The sequence below is a fragment of the Coloeus monedula genome, assembly GCF_965178545.1.
Source record: "Coloeus monedula genome assembly, chromosome: 4".
Taxonomy (NCBI): Eukaryota; Metazoa; Chordata; class Aves; order Passeriformes; family Corvidae; genus Coloeus; species Coloeus monedula.
Genome location: NC_138784.1, coordinates 62,183,452 through 62,200,622, shown reverse-complemented (window position 1 = coordinate 62,200,622; position 17,171 = coordinate 62,183,452). Strand labels below are relative to the sequence as shown.

At 45.8% G+C, this 17,171-nt stretch overlaps 2 protein-coding genes across 2 annotated transcripts in view; both read right to left on the bottom strand.

The window, feature by feature from the left end:
- LAMB1 (laminin subunit beta 1) overlaps positions 1 to 9,266 on the bottom strand; it is a 45,578-nt gene extending 36,312 nt beyond the window's left edge. The window contains exons 1-7 of the mRNA XM_082280751.1: positions 9,135 to 9,266; positions 8,811 to 8,980; positions 6,402 to 6,537; positions 4,353 to 4,426; positions 2,301 to 2,489; positions 2,140 to 2,203; positions 463 to 665 (exon numbers count right to left, since the gene is read on the bottom strand). Coding sequence (XP_082136877.1) covers positions 463 to 665; positions 2,140 to 2,203; positions 2,301 to 2,489; positions 4,353 to 4,426; positions 6,402 to 6,537; positions 8,811 to 8,980; positions 9,135 to 9,171 — 873 coding nt within the window. The 5' untranslated portion in view covers positions 9,172 to 9,266. The remainder of the gene's footprint in view (positions 1 to 462; positions 666 to 2,139; positions 2,204 to 2,300; positions 2,490 to 4,352; positions 4,427 to 6,401; positions 6,538 to 8,810; positions 8,981 to 9,134) is intronic.
- Positions 9,267 to 13,918: 4,652 nt separating this feature from the next.
- LAMB4 (laminin subunit beta 4) overlaps positions 13,919 to 17,171 on the bottom strand; it is a gene marked incomplete at its 3' end in the record, with an annotated part of 50,893 nt that continues 47,640 nt past the window's right edge. The window contains exons 34-37 of the mRNA XM_082279692.1: positions 17,001 to 17,139; positions 16,566 to 16,742; positions 15,412 to 15,565; positions 13,919 to 14,058 (exon numbers count right to left, since the gene is read on the bottom strand). Of these exons, the coding sequence (XP_082135818.1) occupies positions 13,919 to 14,058; positions 15,412 to 15,565; positions 16,566 to 16,742; positions 17,001 to 17,139 (610 nt within the window). The remainder of the gene's footprint in view (positions 14,059 to 15,411; positions 15,566 to 16,565; positions 16,743 to 17,000; positions 17,140 to 17,171) is intronic.

Below are 17,171 nucleotides of genomic sequence, written 5' to 3'. Positions count from 1 at the left end.
ATCAGGGTTTTCCTTCAAGGCCTGTGCTTATTAGGGCTACAACCTCCACTTCTCAGCTGGTAACAACCGATACAAACATAGATTATGTTTGATTCATAGGTGTTTCAGCCTTTGATGCCTCTATTCACTTCAGCTTTAAGGTAACCAAGTCAATGCATACACTGATCTCTGACCTAATAAGGTTACAATCCTTTTCTTCATTCCTACCTTTTAATTTCATCAGCTCTTTAACATAATTAGAAAAAGAATGTTAAAACAATTATCACCTAATCTGAGATCTGTGTTTGATTAACACCAACAATGACAGATGTGTTGGTTGAGGAGGAATAATTAAAACAGTTTTGTTGTCTGAAAATCAAGCATGCAGAGGTGAGGGACAGTGTTGTATTTACATTTGTGTACAAATCACTTAAAAGAGGCACAGACAAGAAGAGTTTTATGCAGAGAAGTGTGACTATTTACCATTCCTTCCACTTCCTCATCGAAGCCCTCCACTGGCGCACACTCACTGGCGTGTCCATAGCAGAAACAGTTCCCGCGAACCACCATGTCATAGATGGCATAGTAGTACTTCTCTCGGATCTCCATCCTGGAGTCCAAGAGGTTATCTCCCAGCGTGTGCAGCTTGACGAATTTCACTCTCAGATTTGTGATCTTTAACAGGTCTGCAGGGGACATGCACAAAAAAACCCTAACCAGCGAGCCCATTTTGGAATCATTTACCAGATACTATACTGAATGGGAGAAAGCCAGGAGTGACTTCCTAAGCATGCTTCCTATGGGCAAATTAGATCAGATTTAATTTCAGCACCTACACATCACTTCATACTCCCCAAATTAAAAAAAAAAGAAATAACATTATTTTACTACAGGTTGATAACTGTATAAATAAGTTTAAGCATAATTAAAAATACTGGTCTATTTTATTAGAGACATGCACAGGCACATACACAAATGTTAAAGGCAAGCATAAAGCACCACCTAAAAGACACTGGTTCTCTGGGGTTTTAAAATATGAGATGGGCAAGGACTTGACATTAAGAAACTGCTGCCAAGTGGACCATGAGCTTTAAGAGTTACGAGACTTTTGGAAAAAGTCTTAGATGGAAAGAAAGACAAATAATTCTTCTTTTGTATACGCCCAACTTTCCCAGCAAATATAATTAGTTACATTTTGTGGAAAGAAGCAACACCCCATCACAGACCAAATACAAAGAAGTTCTTGAAGGATAATCCCTGGGAATACAATATTGCAGTAATTAATACCATCTACATGTTTACTTTGAATCCTGTGTAATTTCTTATAGCCTTGAACTAGGCTTAAAAACGCACTTCAAGCCCATGAAAGCAATTTCTCCTTTAAAATGTTGAGTAAAAAAACCAACATTAAACTCATAGCAACCGGCAGACACTCCTCTACTTCACATATTTCCTTTTGCTCCAGGTAACTTTACACTGAGGGCCATGAACCAAACCTGAGAATGCATATTAAATCAGAGGTCAGCTGAAGGCCAAGCACTGCAGTTCCCTCAGGACAAATGCCCCACAAGGCTTCTCTTTAAGCCACACTGAGCGACAGATCTCTCCACCTCTGCATTCATGGATTGCCATGACCATACAGGAACATTACAGCAAGCTGTGGTTTATGACCACATCTGTGTGGCCCAGCCATGCAGTGCTACCATGGCCAACTGCTCCAAAGCCACGACTTTGTTCTGAAAAACAAACCACGACCCCATTGCTTTTAGCTAGAAACACACAATGAAGTAAGTACCTTTGTAGCTCTATTTATTTGCTTTCTGAATACTTACAGTCACAGGATCACATTCCAAGGTTTCTCTTGGCAACTGCATGTATTTTGGGGAGAGGGGGTCTTCAATGAAAATAAATTCCTGATCAGTTAAGAAAAGGACCAACTCCAATGAAGCATGGAAGAGCAATCCCTTGAGTTCACAACACTGATCCTTACTGCCCAGCACATCACTGTCTGAGCCAGGAAAAGGAGCCATACACAAAGGTATTCATATGACTTCAAAACTGGTATTGGGGCTAATGCATGACTTTGCTGCTTACCAGTTTTTGTAAGCAAGTAAGTACTGAAATGCTTTCAAATCAGCCTGAAAGGAACTGCATACATACTCTGAATCCTTGGACTGTATGGATCTTCAATTCGAAAAGCAGGATCTAGAACACGATATATTACCTGGGGTAAAAATCAAACAATGAAAGATTCAACTTCAATCTGAATTTGTAAGCAAAAAGTCTACACAATAAACATACTGGAAGAAAATGCCTCTGACCTCTCCCTCTGTTGAAGGTTCAATGTCAGAGTATCGGGAATCACAAATTATATCATCCACTTTCTTCATGGGTCCAGTTGAAATCCCAGGAAATGAGCTCTCACAGTCATATGCAAAATACCTGTAAACTTGCCAAGTCTGTCCAAAGTCAGACGATCTTTCAATCAACATTGCAGCTGGACGGAATGTCTAATAGAAAAACAAGAGATTTTATTTGGTTAATTATTACTTGCATTTACACTGAGCCTTGTTAGTGTGAGCAGTCCCCTTATCTGGATAATAATCTCTCTCCCTGCATCGACTATTTCCAATATGTGGAAATATTGGAAATATTTTTCTGATGATATTCAGCTTTCTTCTCAGAGGCAGATACATGAAATAACACACATCAAACCATAGACTACCTGTCTCCAAAAGATGGCACTCACTGGCCAGGTGCCTAAACACACTTACAGTAAGTAAGAAAACTTGTAAGTTTTTTTGATTCCAAACCCTTTCTGAAAAGTGGAGGTTAAAGCAGGGCTTTACAGAGACAGAAGGATTTTTTCCTCACTGCTTGTGGAAAGCAGCACCACCTTCCTTGCTGTATGTCTTCACCTGATCTTTTACAAAGGACCTAATGGGCCTCCTCTCCTGCTGTAGGGACCAGGAGGCCACTGTCAGTGCTTCCCACCCAGCTGTGACGCCCAGAAGTTAACTGCTGAGCAGGTACCTCTGATGTTCAGAGAAGCCCCAGCATCTCCTACCTCTTTGTCTGATCACATGACCTTCTGCAGCATCTCTGACACTCAGTGCCAGCTGTCCTCTGTGCTGCCTTAATAAAACCTTCTTTAAGGAGATTGAGAGGCTCAGCTTCATCCACTCATGCTGCACTTGACTCCCCCAGTCCCCAGTGACCCTCCTCCAGCTGGCCTTGCCCAGACTGTCAGGTTGCATTTGCTTCACACAAACCAGTGTCCTTCTTACCTACATGTATTCAACTCTAGAACAACTAACTAATGAGATTTTGAAAATATTTTTATCCCTCTGACCTAAAAAGTATCATGTTTTAATTTATGTGCTGCCTTCCAAATATTCAGATATTAATTTAACTCTGGCTTGTACCTACCAAGAAATGCTCACACTCTCTTCCTTAGTTTTATGTATTCAGAGGAGGACGTCCCAGAGCCAAGCACAAAAACATTTCAGTCACAGCTGGGAAGAAATTTTCTCTCTGCTTCCTGGCTGAAAATATCACCCAACTTAGAAACCAGTACCTCACCCAACAAAAATATTTAGCAACCCAGAAGTAAGGCAGCTCAAGCGTCTACCACACAAAGTCCACAAAGTATCATTAAAACTGTCTTTCCCCTGCAGTCTTCCTCCTGACAGCAGACCAAGCTGCAGCACCGGGGTACAATGGCTGCAGCACCCACATCAGGTCAGGGGTCTTTTGGGGGTCCCTCACTGCTGACTCCAGCAGAAAGGACCAGCTTCCACCTCAGCCACCACCTTAAGACAGGGGGAGAAACCCTAGTCAACACCACAGGAAGAGGAACCAGCTGTCCTAGAAAGCTGATGCGTAAAAACGAAGAGATTAATTTGTCCACATGGGAAGAGCATTTAGGATGTACAGGACATAACCTACCATTCCAAGACATCTGTTTGTAAAAAAACAAAGACACTTTGTGTACAGATGTTCCTTCTTCCTGAAGACCTTTCCATTTGCCAAATGAAAACTGATACCATGGCCAACTTTTTTCAGGAAAAAAACCCTTGCTACTATACGATTTAGCTAACAATCTTCTAGAACACAACCACCAGAGAGACACACCAACACAAAACCCAGCTTCAGTATGACTCCTTCTTCAGCCTCACTGGAGTTCAAACACATGTCACAACTCAGTCTTTCTGCATGACTTCAGCACTGGTTAATGGCCGGCAGCTCCAAAAAATTCAGGCCAAACAGCTCAGACAAAGCTCAAATCCCAAATTTCAAACAGACCTGAAGGACTACAAGACCTCTCGTTTCCTCATGTTTTAGGGTTTGGGGTAAGGCTGTGGCTTCCTTACCTTGAAGGTCATAATGAGATGAGTGAAATGAAACTCAGCCTCCAGGTTCAGCTGGATAGTCACGTTTTCCAAACCTGCAGGGGCAGAGAAAAGGTGTTCAGCAAGCAAGGACACCTGCCAGTCTCTGCATCTAAATTCTGCCAAAGCTCTTCACTCTGCTGGCTCACAGACTATTTTCTTTACCACTTGGCTCTGTTGTGAAAAAGGAATATGATGGCTTAGTGCATTCCTGGGGTACAGGGGGAAACACCAAGGACCTGCTGAAGAGTATCACACATGGAATTCCTGTGCATGAGCAGCACCAAACACACCGCACCCAGAGCGTGAGCCTGCAGTGCAGTGATTTCAGACTGAGAACCGTGGCTGGCATCACTGGATTTCGGGCAAGGACAGAACCACCACAGGCTGAGTCCTGGCACCAAAGCCCCCAGTATAGCTAGGGATGCTGTGCCCAGACCTGTGTGGTGGCCCCAGGCTGTGTGGTGTCCTCCTACACCACAGCCTCTCTGGCAGCAGCAGCAGCTTCTGCAGCCCTCCCAGGCTCACTGATGTCCGCTGGGGGCCATTTCCTACCATTTTTCTCTCACTCTGGACTCTCCTGTCCACAAGAACAGCTCCTTTACAACCTGGTTTTGAGACACTCCTAAAGCAACTACCACAACCCTGCTTTGCGATCCTGAGGGTTAAGAAAATGGTGAGAGGCAAAAGGTTCTCCAAACTCTGCTGTACATCTACCTGCGGTCAAGGAGTCTACACAGAAAGGAAGAAAACCAGCTACAAATATTACTTTGCCTTGTGAAAAGAGCTCTCAAAACAGCTGGATACTAATTATACTGTAGTTAGAAATAAAAAATAAAATCAAGATTTACAGAGAGGAGAAAGGGTAAGAAATGAAAATAATAAAACAAAAAGGCACTTAAATTTTTGACCAGCTGTAACCTTCTGTGAAGCATGCAGCAATGGTCCCTTACGCTGTATGCCTGAATAGATGAAAACATTAATTGCACAGAAAGAATCATTTGTTTTTTATTGTTGAAGGACATTTTCATGACCTTATGAGCTAAGAACTTTTCTGTGTGAATGCTGCCAAGCCTGTTGCAAAAAACATGAATTATCTGGAATGCTGGAAGAAAGCTGCTGGAGGCAAGCAGCTTGCTAGGCTGATCTAAATGGTTAAAAAGGATTTAGTGAAAACCTTTCTTTAACAGGCAGCAAAACTGTTAAAAATATTACCTTTTTTTTTTTCATATACAGTAAGGCTGTTACTGCCAATGCATTTGCAAAAATCCCATCCTGTCCAGCTGGCTCTAAGGCTTCAGGATAGGACTGCTGTTTGAAAAACCCTTGCTGCCTTGTTTTATGTATGAAGGCATGCCAAAAGCATAACCAGAAAAGTAAAACAGGCAGAGGAAGGATTAAAACAAAAAACAAAAACCCCACCAAACTAATATGCAATTTTTAACTAGCTGGCTTGTTTCTGCAGTTCACTTTATTGTTTGGCATATGGTACAGAAATTCAGGGAGCTCAGGAGGGAGAAGACAGCTTGTACGGTAAGAAATATCCCTGGCTTTACTCTCCTGGGGTAGGAAAAGGAAATGGGAGGTCTGCAGGCACAGCAGCAGCCCCCAGCTCTGTGCCCAAACCTCCTCCTTCTACAGCCTCCAGCCCAGTGGCGCGGGGAAGCCCTGTTGTGCTGCCTTGGCAGCGCAGCCCTGGGATATTTACTCCTGGAAGGCTGTTCCGCTCCTGCTGCCCAAATATGAGGGAGATCTGAGGCCAGTGTGGAAAACTCTTCTCTTTAGGATTCTTGCAGAGTGCTTGGATGGCTGTTTCCAACACTTCTGGAGGACTCGGGGGTTTTGTTACAGATTAAGGACTGCTCCCGGGCACACAAAAGCAGCCAGTTTTACTCATCTCCTCACGCAGCATGATCCTTCACAGGGCAGTAATGAGCGGGCCAGCGATAACAGCAAACCCACAGGTACCCTTAAACAAAAGGAGGGAAAACAGCTCCCAGCCCCGGAAATTGCTCTGGACAAGCCGCATACCATTTTCCGACTGCCACCAGAGCTTCAGGCGATTTGGAGCGAACGTGGTGACGACATTTTCAATGAGGTGACTGTCGGGATTGAGAGTATCGTGGAAGGGATCCTTCGAGTCACATATGAAACATTTTTTGTCCTCCTGAAACAACACGATAATCAGCGTTACTGATTTTATCCATGGGGCAATAGTTGCTTCCTGCAGATAAGAGTATTTTCCATCCATATCACATTCCACTCATTTTGCCTGCAGGAGTCATCAAAGATATTTTTTCACTGAAATGCTAAGTGTATTTACCTTTACGAATTAATGCAAATTGCCAAATGGAAAATATGCCAGGAATTCCATAAACTTCATTTTTAGGGGAAGCATGTTTTCAATCAAAATTGCAGTTTCAGGAAATCTCTTCCAGTGGAATTCAAAACCAATGGCAGCATATACAGAAAATTGCTGAATTGCTTCTGTAAAAATGCACACATGCAAAACTGCATCGTAACAACTTGTGTGAAATAACTCTGGCTTTTGGAGATGCAAGTTGCCTGCATTAGGGATACCTCCCGTGAGGCTCAGTGCACATCAAGGGGCCCTCAGTGATTAAGCCCTTCTTCTCTGAATTCAGCTTGTCAAACTCCTACCCAAACCTTGTCTCTTCACCTGCCATTGCAACACCAAACTGTGCACATGAAGTCCATTTGCACACATTACAAGGTATGCCCAAGCAAAAGCAGCTCAGAGCAAGTTTGGCATGTGCTGTTTGGGAAAACTGGAAGCTTCTTCACCAGGGGGACAAAACCCCATCATGGCGATTACTACAACCAGTGCTATTTTTGCATTGTCCTAGTGCCTAAAACCACCACTTTGTGATTGCAAGGTAGGGTGCAAACCAAACCAAAAGGGAGGGTTCCTGCGCAGACCAGCGGGACAAGGCAGATGAGGGAGAGGAGATAATAGGATGGCAGTGAGGTAGCCCCAACAGACCAGCAACTCATCCTTGTCAAAAGCTACACAGGCATCGTTCCTCCAGCACGTTTATGGAGACAAGCACAATTCTTTATCAGCCAAGAATGCGAGAACTGGCAGGTCTGAGCCACACAGGCTTTCCATTTCACCAGTTCTGGCTTCAGTGGCTCCTCCCAAGCTCAGGGATTCACCTCCCACGAGCCCTCAAACACTCCTCCAGCACAAAGAAGGGCAAGAGCAGAGGTCCCAGGGAAGACGATCTGTCTGCTCCAGGTTTCTCTCCCCCACACCTCATGCCACAACTTGCTCCTCCTCTGACCAAAACTGAATCCTAGAAGACCTAACTCTGCAAAGCACTCAGCGCTGCCAAGCCCCATGTTACTAAGAGGATACTGGCACTTTCCCACGAGTTGTTCAATACCACACATTATGGTTCAGAACTAACCAGGGACATCGCAAATGCTGAACCGGGGCTGGGAGATCAGGAATACGGGCACGTGAGAACCTCTGAAGTGCTTCTTTTTACAACGGCACTTCAACATTTTTTGAGACAAGAAAACATAACAAAGCACCTTTGTTACTTTGTTCTACCAGAGATGCTTATATTGTTAAAGTCAATAGCAACATACTCTGAAATCCCACGTCAAATAAAGTATTAACTCTAATAAACAGAGCTTATATGGTAAAACTAAATGTGGGGAAGGGATGGGGGGAGCTTTGGTAACTTCAGGGCACAAATGAGTCAAGTGCTACAGCCCCTTCTGCTTCCCATGGTTTTCCTTCCAAGTGCCAGAATCCGGCCCTATTGTCTCCACAGTAATTCGTCCGGAGATTATCCCTTTACTTTCAGTTCAACAGAGTTCCACGTATAACTGATAGTTTATTCTTCTCCATCCTTTCTGTCTCAGAGATTTTAAGTTTGATGAGCTGCTTCTGGCTTTAAAAAGCAACAGCTCACCAGATGTGCTGAGACAACTTTATTTGCATCCTTTCACTCCGAGACTATACACATGTAATTACATTACGGGGACTGCGGACAAAACATTGCCGGGCCCTACAGCCCACTCTCCACCAGGAAGCTGTCTAGACGGCTCCGAGCGAGCCTGGAAATAAAGGATTAATTGAATTTACTGCGGCACATTCTTCCTTATTGACCTCGATCAGGAAAGGGGAATCGGGAGCCAAAAGCCGCGAGGGATTCCCTGGACCCGGGGCTTGGGGTACCGCATCAGGTTGTGGGGTCCCGATGCTGCCCCACCGGAGACCGCTGCCCGCGCCTCCCTCCCGCAGGCGGCAGCTTGTCCCGCCGCCCCGGCCCGGGCGCTGCCCGCGGGCGTGCGCCCCGCGCAGTCCCCGCGCCCCGCGCAGGAGGCGATGCCCGCCCCACCGCCGGCACCGAGCGCGGCAGCCGGCGCGGTGCCCGGGAGCGCTGCCCGCCCGCGCCCGGCGCTCACCTGGAGGTGGCTGACGATGCAGTAGGGCTCGGGCTGGCTGAGGCCGCAGGTGGAGGAGGCGGAGAGGCGGGCAGCGCGGCCGATGAGCAGGTCGCCGGTGGCGGGGTAGCAGCTGCCCTCGGCGCAGCCATAGCTGTACTCGGGTTCCTGTGCCGCCGCGGGCCACAGCGCTGCGCGGCCGCGGAGGGAGAGAGGGGAACAGAAGGTGAGAGAGGGAGGCGGGAGCGTGGCCAGACTGCGCGCCCCGAGCCTCCCCGGCGGGCGCTGCAGAGGCGCGCCCAGCCCGCCGTGCCCCGACGGCGGCCGGAGCAGAGCGGGAGTTACCGAGGCAGCAGCAGAGGTACAGCGGGAGGCGGCCCATGGCGGCCAGCGGCGGGACGGGACGGGACAGGATGGGACAGGATGGGACAGGACGCGACGGGACGGGACGCGGCAGCCCCTCCACGCGCCACCGAAAGCCGCTGCTCCGGCTGCTCCACGCAGGCGCCGCCGCTCCCGACCGCGGCCCCGAGCCGCCGGGCGCCCCCCGGCCCTCCTCCTCCTCCTCCTCCTCCTTCCCCCCTCCGCACCCGCGGGGCTGGGCCGAGCCTCTCCCGGACGGCCCTCCGCCTCGGGCAGCCTGGCCCTCAGGCGGGGCGGGGAGCGCAGCCGTCGAGGATGGGCAGGTCAGTAGGGGTGGGAGGCGGGCTCGGGAGGGGAACTTCGGCCCTTCTGCAGCCAGGGAGCCCGGAGCGGGGGACGGGGAACTACAGCCCCCCAGCCCGCAGATTGTGCTCTTCCGCTGCAGCGTCGGGAGCGGGGTCGGGGCAGGGTGCAACAATCGGAAGGGGGTGGTGGAGAGGTGGGGGGAATCACCAATCGGGTGCCCCCCTCCCTGCCCCTGTCGGTGGAGAAACAGTGAAGGAATGGGGTTATTGACCTAATCCTGTCTTCTGCTGGTAGTGTGGATGGAGCCGGGCCCCTGGGATGGATGGATGGATGGATGGATGGATGGATGGATGGATGGATGGATGGATGGATGGATGGACGGAAAAACAATGGAGCAGTAAGGCCCAAAACCCAGCAAAGAACCAGGGGGTTGGCAACTGTCACATGCGATGCTCAGTGGCCCCACTTTGCCCGGTGCTGTGGTGCCAGCACACGTGGCTCAGGAGTGCCATTCCTGGGGATGGTGGCCGTGCTGCCATACATGGCCAGGTCTGGCCCTGGCATGGGCAGAGAGGCCCGACAAGCCCAGACCAGCCACTGCCAGGCGGTGTCGCAGTCGCTGGGAGCACACGGCGCTGTTGCCTTCCCAGGGGCACTGGGGCAGCTGCAAGAAATGAATGGCTGTGCTGGAGCTGCGTCTGCACCCCAGCCTTCCACATCAGTTCCCTGGCCTCTGCTGGAGAACGTGGGGGTTTCGTTGGCCGGTGGCAGAGTCCCCTCACCAGCCAGGGAAAAGGGTTACTGGTAAATAAACACCAAGGAGCATGTATGAAGGATGGATGTGGCTGGGACAAATGCCTGGGTTTATATACCCAGGTTTTGCTTGCGCACGTGTAACGTGAACTTGTGTAAATCTTTACCAGGTACCAGTGTCCCTCAAGAACACCTTGCCCTCACTATTTGCAGTGCCAGAGCGAAAACACACCATGGTCTGTCTGGCCCAGCAAACCCTGCCGAGGTAGGTAAATATGTTCATTCTCATTTTACAGATGGATAAGCAGAAACAGAGAGATACCAAGTGACTTGCCCTAAAGGTTAAACACCAGGTTTGAAACATAACCCAAGACTCCGGATTAAAGAACTTGTGGAGCTGTTTCATTAAAGATATCCATGAAATGAAGTCATTCTTAACTGTCAGGGCAGGAATTGTAATGTTCTAAACTTCTTCTGCAATGTGGTCTTCTGAATTCACAAAACAAATTCCGTTTCATAACACTGTCATATTTTTTAAGCTTCAGTACAACAAACATTTTTGTCCCCTGCTAACAGAAAATGTTTTACTTTGCTGTCGTTAGAACCTCCCCTGATCCATGGCAGATGGGCAGCAGCATTACCCCATGTGCGACTGTTTCATTGCCACTGGACTTTTTTCTGTCCTTTTTTCAACTTTTATTGAAGTTTTCTCCTTTTTTTTTTCCTGTTTCATAGCCTTGTAGAAGTCCTATCCTCCCCTATAGGCTCCTTTGTGCCTTGCCACAGACAGCATGAAAATGCGCTTTGTTCCAGCCTGGGGGTGACCCTGCCATGCGACATCAGGGATTGAGCTGGAGCTTCAGCCACTGACCAGGGTGGCCACCATCACCCATAACTGTGGTCTTCTTTCAGAGGTAACTGAAACCACCACATTTAGTGTGTGAGTGATTAGGAACAGCAAGCCTGTGTCCCTCCCTCTCTGCAGTGCTCGTGACAAATAGTGAGTGGGAGTATTTTAATTTGATTCTTCAAATGATAAAAATTCAGTTTTGTGTCTTGCTCTATCCTTGTGGTTGGTGAACCACCCTTACAGCCCTGAGTGTCTGTGTTTGTGCAGGGTTGAAAGTCTTCTCAAAGAACAACATTTCAGAAATTGATCCCAGTGGGACCCACTTGATCACCCGTTTTCTTAAACACTGCAGTGGTTGAATGCCTAGTAGACAGAGCTGATATGATTTTGATTAAATGTATCTTTGATTATATGTCCATTTGGTTAAGTGTTGTTTGCGTTTTGATTAATGCCATTGAAGTCAAAATGCTCTACAACAAGATACTTATTTCAAGTTTTTTTCAAGAAACAGTTTTCTGAAGCCACTTCTCCCCACAAGGAAGAGGTCCAGGGGGAGCTACAAATAGGTACCTTTTATCTAGAGACAGCATTTTCCCCACAAATTGACTTTGAAAAACACTTTGGAAGTTTTTGCATCACTTCCAATAGGAAATGCTGCACAGCTGTAAACCTCAGAAGCTGTCACAGACTGGATTTGGAGTTCGCTAGTCGCTGATCCCATCAGATCTGCTTTCTTTGTGTGTCTGAGTATGCTTGGAGGCAGGCAGGGGAGGTTAGACTCTGTGCTGACTTTCTTCTTCCTGCTTCTCTCTTCCTTCCAGCGATTTCTGTTTCCCCCGGTGGAGAAGTCTCCCCTCCAGGCCTGTTTAACTGCCTTGTGTTTACAGATTTCTCATCCATGCAACTTGTGGAAAGCCATACCACAATTCTCATAGTCAACAGAGGATTTTAGGAGGAAGTTCTTTTTCAACTTTTTGCTTGTGAATTCAGATTTTTAAAGCCATGTATGAAGTAATTTTGGTTTATACGCAATTGGGAATTTCTGTTTAAGGTCTTCAGTTTGCCTCTTCCAGGAGCAGTGCAGCACGGATGCACTGAAACCTGCAGAAAATCCTTCCTTACTTGGAGACCTGTGTGTGAACAGCTTGGTGTGTGCTCCGAGTAAAACAGAAACACTCGATTTCATTAGGGCAAAGTCAGTCTAAATACAATTACCTGATTACGGCCTAATAACTTAGAACGAAGCCTCACACCTCACAGATTTTTTTTTTTAAGTGCTAAAATAAAGAAAATGCTGACCCACAAATTGTGTGCATTCCTGCTTTCAGGTGGCTTTGTTAGATTATATCAAAATTATAATTTGATTCCATTATTTTCGCAATAGAATGTGTCACGGTGAGATGTATGTTGCACATTGCCCTGGAGCACAGCTGGTTTGAGTTAGAGGAGTATCTCTGAAATCTCAGCCAGCAATTCCCACCCAAGCCCCCAGCGCATACCAATGCTACTTTAGCTCTTGTAAACACAGGGTGATAACTATGCAGTATTTATCTTCGTTGGATCGATAAGGATTGTTTTACGGGTGCTGCTGGCATGGGTAAATGTTAAGAGCCCTGTGTTCCCGAAGAGCATTCCTCTTTTTACAGATGTGGTCTGGGCTGCATCCGTGCTCTGAAGCAGCGCCGTGCTGAATGAAGTCCCTCTCTCTGGGACAGTCCAGACCATCCAGGAATGACACGACTCATTTTAGCTGAGGGAAACCCATCATTAGTCTGCTCTGTGTCCTGCAGGAGTATGTATACCAAGGGTGGGATTTTTAAACTGAGGCATAGCTCACTGCAGTCTTTTTAAAACATTGGCACTTCTATAACATTTGCTTAGCTGCAGTTTCCTTCTTTATTTATATTAAAAAAAGGAATTGCAGAATAAAATTTAGGTCAATTCATGCATTCTTTGCGGCTACAAGAAACTGCTGAGTAAACCCTGACTTCTGTGAAGTGCTGCATGTGGGAGAAGAGCTGGAGAAACTGGTTTTCAACATTTCTGGCCCTTAGACTCACTGCTTAAACCTAAGAGCTGGAGTTATTCTCCAGTTGTTGTTTGCAGTAATGAAAAATGTGTGAAACCCCTTACAAGCATAAGAAAAACAGGCATCGCAGGAGCGCCATTGCCAGAGAAAAGATTTTTAAGGTGCTTTCGGCATTAAGCATCTGAGCACTGCCATCCAGTGGGCACCGGGGAATCGGCCTTGTCGCCCACCGCTAGTGGCCCCGCGCTGCATGGAGGTGCTGCCCGTCGCATTTTCAGTGAACCCAGCGGAACCCTTCCTGGTGCACCCCCTGCTCCGTCTCAGTGAAGATATGGGGTTGGAGCAGTGACAGTGCCTGGGGATGCTGCTGGTTGCCAGTAGGGTTGGCTCTAGGAGCCCTCTAGGACCGCAATCCGGGTCGGGGCAGCCCCGTATGGGGTCACGGCACAAACACGTTATTTAGGGTTTGGCAGAAGACACACGGTGTTGGGAGTCTGTCTTTGAGGCCATTACCAGCAGCTCTGAGGAATCTTTTGCATTTCCAACCCCGCTACCACAAGATGCCCTAGACCGTGCACAAGAGTGTATTGCAGAGCTTCCTCAAAGACTACACCTGATTACTAAATCAGATGGTTTATTAGAAGGTGTTTCCTATTTCCATATAAACTCAACTGGACAAAAGAAGAACAAGAAAAAAAAGAGAAAATTGCAATATTCAGTAGGCCACTTCAGATGTACTTCCAGAGGACAGCGTCCTGTGCCAGGATGCTCAGGATGTGGTCATCATGATGACTTCAGCTGCATTTTACCTGATGGTCTGTTCAGATCCTAACTCTTGCATGTTGCATACTTGCTTCCCTGCTCCATGATTTCATTTTTAATGGCTATCACTTGTTCCTCTAGTTGTCTCAGTTGCTCTGCCTTATCTTGTTTGGTTTGATTCAGTTCCTGAAGCTTCTTCTCCAAATCTGGAAGAGCAGAGACATGCAATGATGCTCACATTTGTTGTAAGTAAAATCCAGGGATTAGCAGCATTTCTTTTCCCAGAAGTTTTAGAGTCAGTACTCCCACTTCAAATAGGGAATATTATATATGCAACTGGAGGGAAAAGTCTGGCTTCTGGATAGCAAGAGGAGCATGACAGCCTTGAAGAAATTAATTTCTCAGCATGTGCTTTTGTCCATCAGCTAGGATGGAGCTCTTAAAGGACTTGGTTTAAATGCAGACACTCAGAGGAACAGTGTGTGCACTGATGTGTGTAAAGCCTAGACAATTCGGGCTTAGGTCTTCCTCACTTGTGTAACTGTTTTCTGCTGGTTCCCATGAAGCTACACCAATGTAAACATATTGGTAATGAGTTAAATCCACAGTATTCACCGCCTGTTTCTAATGCCCTTATCATCTGGGCATTTGGAGTGACTGGGATGCTCTTAAAGCCTTTCCTTGAGATATGTTTCAAAATATTTATTTGGATCCTGTCCTGAAGAGTTTTCTTCTGGGACAGAGTTTCAGCTTCAGTTTTGCTGATGTTACATGGTATTTTCCGGTGTTGAACCTGGCAGGATCCTAGGCCTAAGGATTCCTAGTGGGAATGCCCAGACCTTCACTACAAGGAGAATTAAGTTCCCTGTGTGCAGGGACATGAGATGTGCTCTTCCTTTTTGGTGACCCTGTAAGCCTACATGAGGGCCTGCGTGGGCAGTGGTGCCGGTAAGGCCACAGCAGCCACAGTTTCCACTGCCCATGACCCCTCTGCCTGACAGTCATGGCCCCACAGATTCAGGGCACGTCAGCTTCAGTCTCCACAAGCTGGTAATTGTACCTGGTTTGTTTTGCCATTGCTCAGAGATAATGTCTGAAGGGGAACAAGTATGGACTTATGGAAAACAGCTGCCCTACAGCTCTATCACACAAGCCCTCGCTCAGGTGATGTAGAGAAAGACAGAGCATGGAAGGATCAAAGGTCCAAATGCTCAAAGCAAGTGCATGAATCAGGGCCTCCAGCTAAATCTGCAGCCAGGTTTTATGCAGATTTTGCACTTGCCCTGTTTTTAAACTGAAGAAAATCACTGCAAGTTCCTGTATGGACAGTTCCTAAACTTTGCTTATAGCAATCTGTTTATGTCAGAAAAAGTACATAAGCCACATCAATTCATCTGCTTTTAAAATGAGTAGCTTCAGGCAGGGTTTTTTACCAGGTAAATTGTTTTAAACCTAATTTCAAGTGAACCTAGTGTGTTGGTGTCTGTGGGCAAGGGCTTCAGCCTTGAATTCATGACTATCACAGTGTTTACCACTCATTGGGGAAGTAAGAACATCACCTGTTATTCTTTTTATCTTCTTTTCAGTCTCTTCAGCCAGTTTTTCTGCTTCTTCTTTCAACTGCTTCACTTTTTCTAGTGTTACTTTTAGAGGTCCTTGGGTTTTTAGCTTTTCTTGAAGAATGGTGTACTTTCTTTTAATGTCAGCAAATTCCTGTAACAAAATGCCATTACTTAGTTTAAGAGCATCTCATAAGTAATCTGGTGTACAGAAAGAGGTTTTAATACTTTTTTTAGTCATCCTCTTTGAACCAAAGTTTAGATTTCTCATTCTCCTAAATATTAAAAAATATATCCCTAATTTGTAGATATCAAAAAATGCTTTTTAAAACGTGATAGAAATCAATTAAAACAAACTGCCAGTGGAGTAATCTAAGGAGAGAGAAGGGCAAAGGATATAAAGAAAATATTACTTAAGATATTTTAAGTGTATGCTCTTTTTACTTCGGTTGATAGGGCTTTCCTGTAAATTTCATTTTGCCATAAGGCTTAATTAAAATTTAATGAATTATCTGTAGCAACTTTGGGGTTTTCATTTTCCAGTTGTGTTAATATTCACTGGCTAATCCATCCCCTGCTGATCTAGGTTGCTGTTGAGGCTGCAGTTTAGATTTTGCCTATGGTTCTTATAACTTGGAAGTATACTCATGTTCCACTCTTGTGCTGTGGTTACTCGGTTGTTGCCATTTTAGCAAATTTCTACCTGCATTTTCAAAAAAGTGAGCCACTGGAAAGCACCAAGCCAATCAAAAACTCCAAGTAACTCCCACAGCAATTTTCTCTGAAGGAGAACAGCACAGGATGAACGGTCAGGCTGCTTCCATCACTCATGTATTTTAATATCTGGTTTTGTGATTTGTTCTGTTGTGTTTACTGGTGCCCATGGTGACTACAAGTCTTATACACAGTGTAAGAAAAAATGTCATGGAGTAGCCAGAGAAATGTGTATGTTTTCTTTCATTCTAGCAAGCAGAAGTGTATGCCAGAAACCTTAATATAAAACACAAATTCTTCTTAACGTGTGGCATTTTACACTGCATGGCATAAGGAAAATGTTAACAGTTTTGATGACAGCAGGGCAATGCTTCTGAAGCAAAAATACTCTTAAATATGGATGAATTTTTTTCTCCTTAACACGTGACAGAAGAGCTTACATTGTCAATATGCTGGGCTCGCTTGTGAGCTGCTTCTGCCTCTGCTCTTGCCTTTGCAGCTTGATTCTTGTTCATCAGTGTTTTTGCCTGCCATGTGGTGCTTTCATCTTCCATCTCAGTCTGTTTGGCTGACAAGTCATTTAGTTTATTGTTTGTCTTGTTCACTTGGTTCTCAACCTAAAACAGAGCAATTGAAGGCTGTGATTTCTTGTGCAACGTCCATCCAGCTTGCAGAGGGTGGTAATGAGGGACAATCAATGGATTAAGACACCCTTAAGTAGTATGGATTTGGTGTCATATCTGTGCCACATTCTGGTTTTATTTATTTAAGTTTATGTTAAGAAACTTAAAGTTTCTTTAAGTTAAAAACTTAAGACTGAAGTATCTTTTTCTAATAAATATAGCAAATAAATTAAATTATTTACAGCAAGATACCTGAGAGATTTGTGTTCTGATGCTTTGTATCTCTTCATTTAACTTCATGATGGTGTTTTTGGAGTGTCCTTGGGACTTCACAACATTTTTTAGTTTATTATTAATTTCATCTACAGGTGGAAGAGCTTTAGCTGCTTTGCTAAAATGGAGAAAAAGAAGCATGTGTAGTAT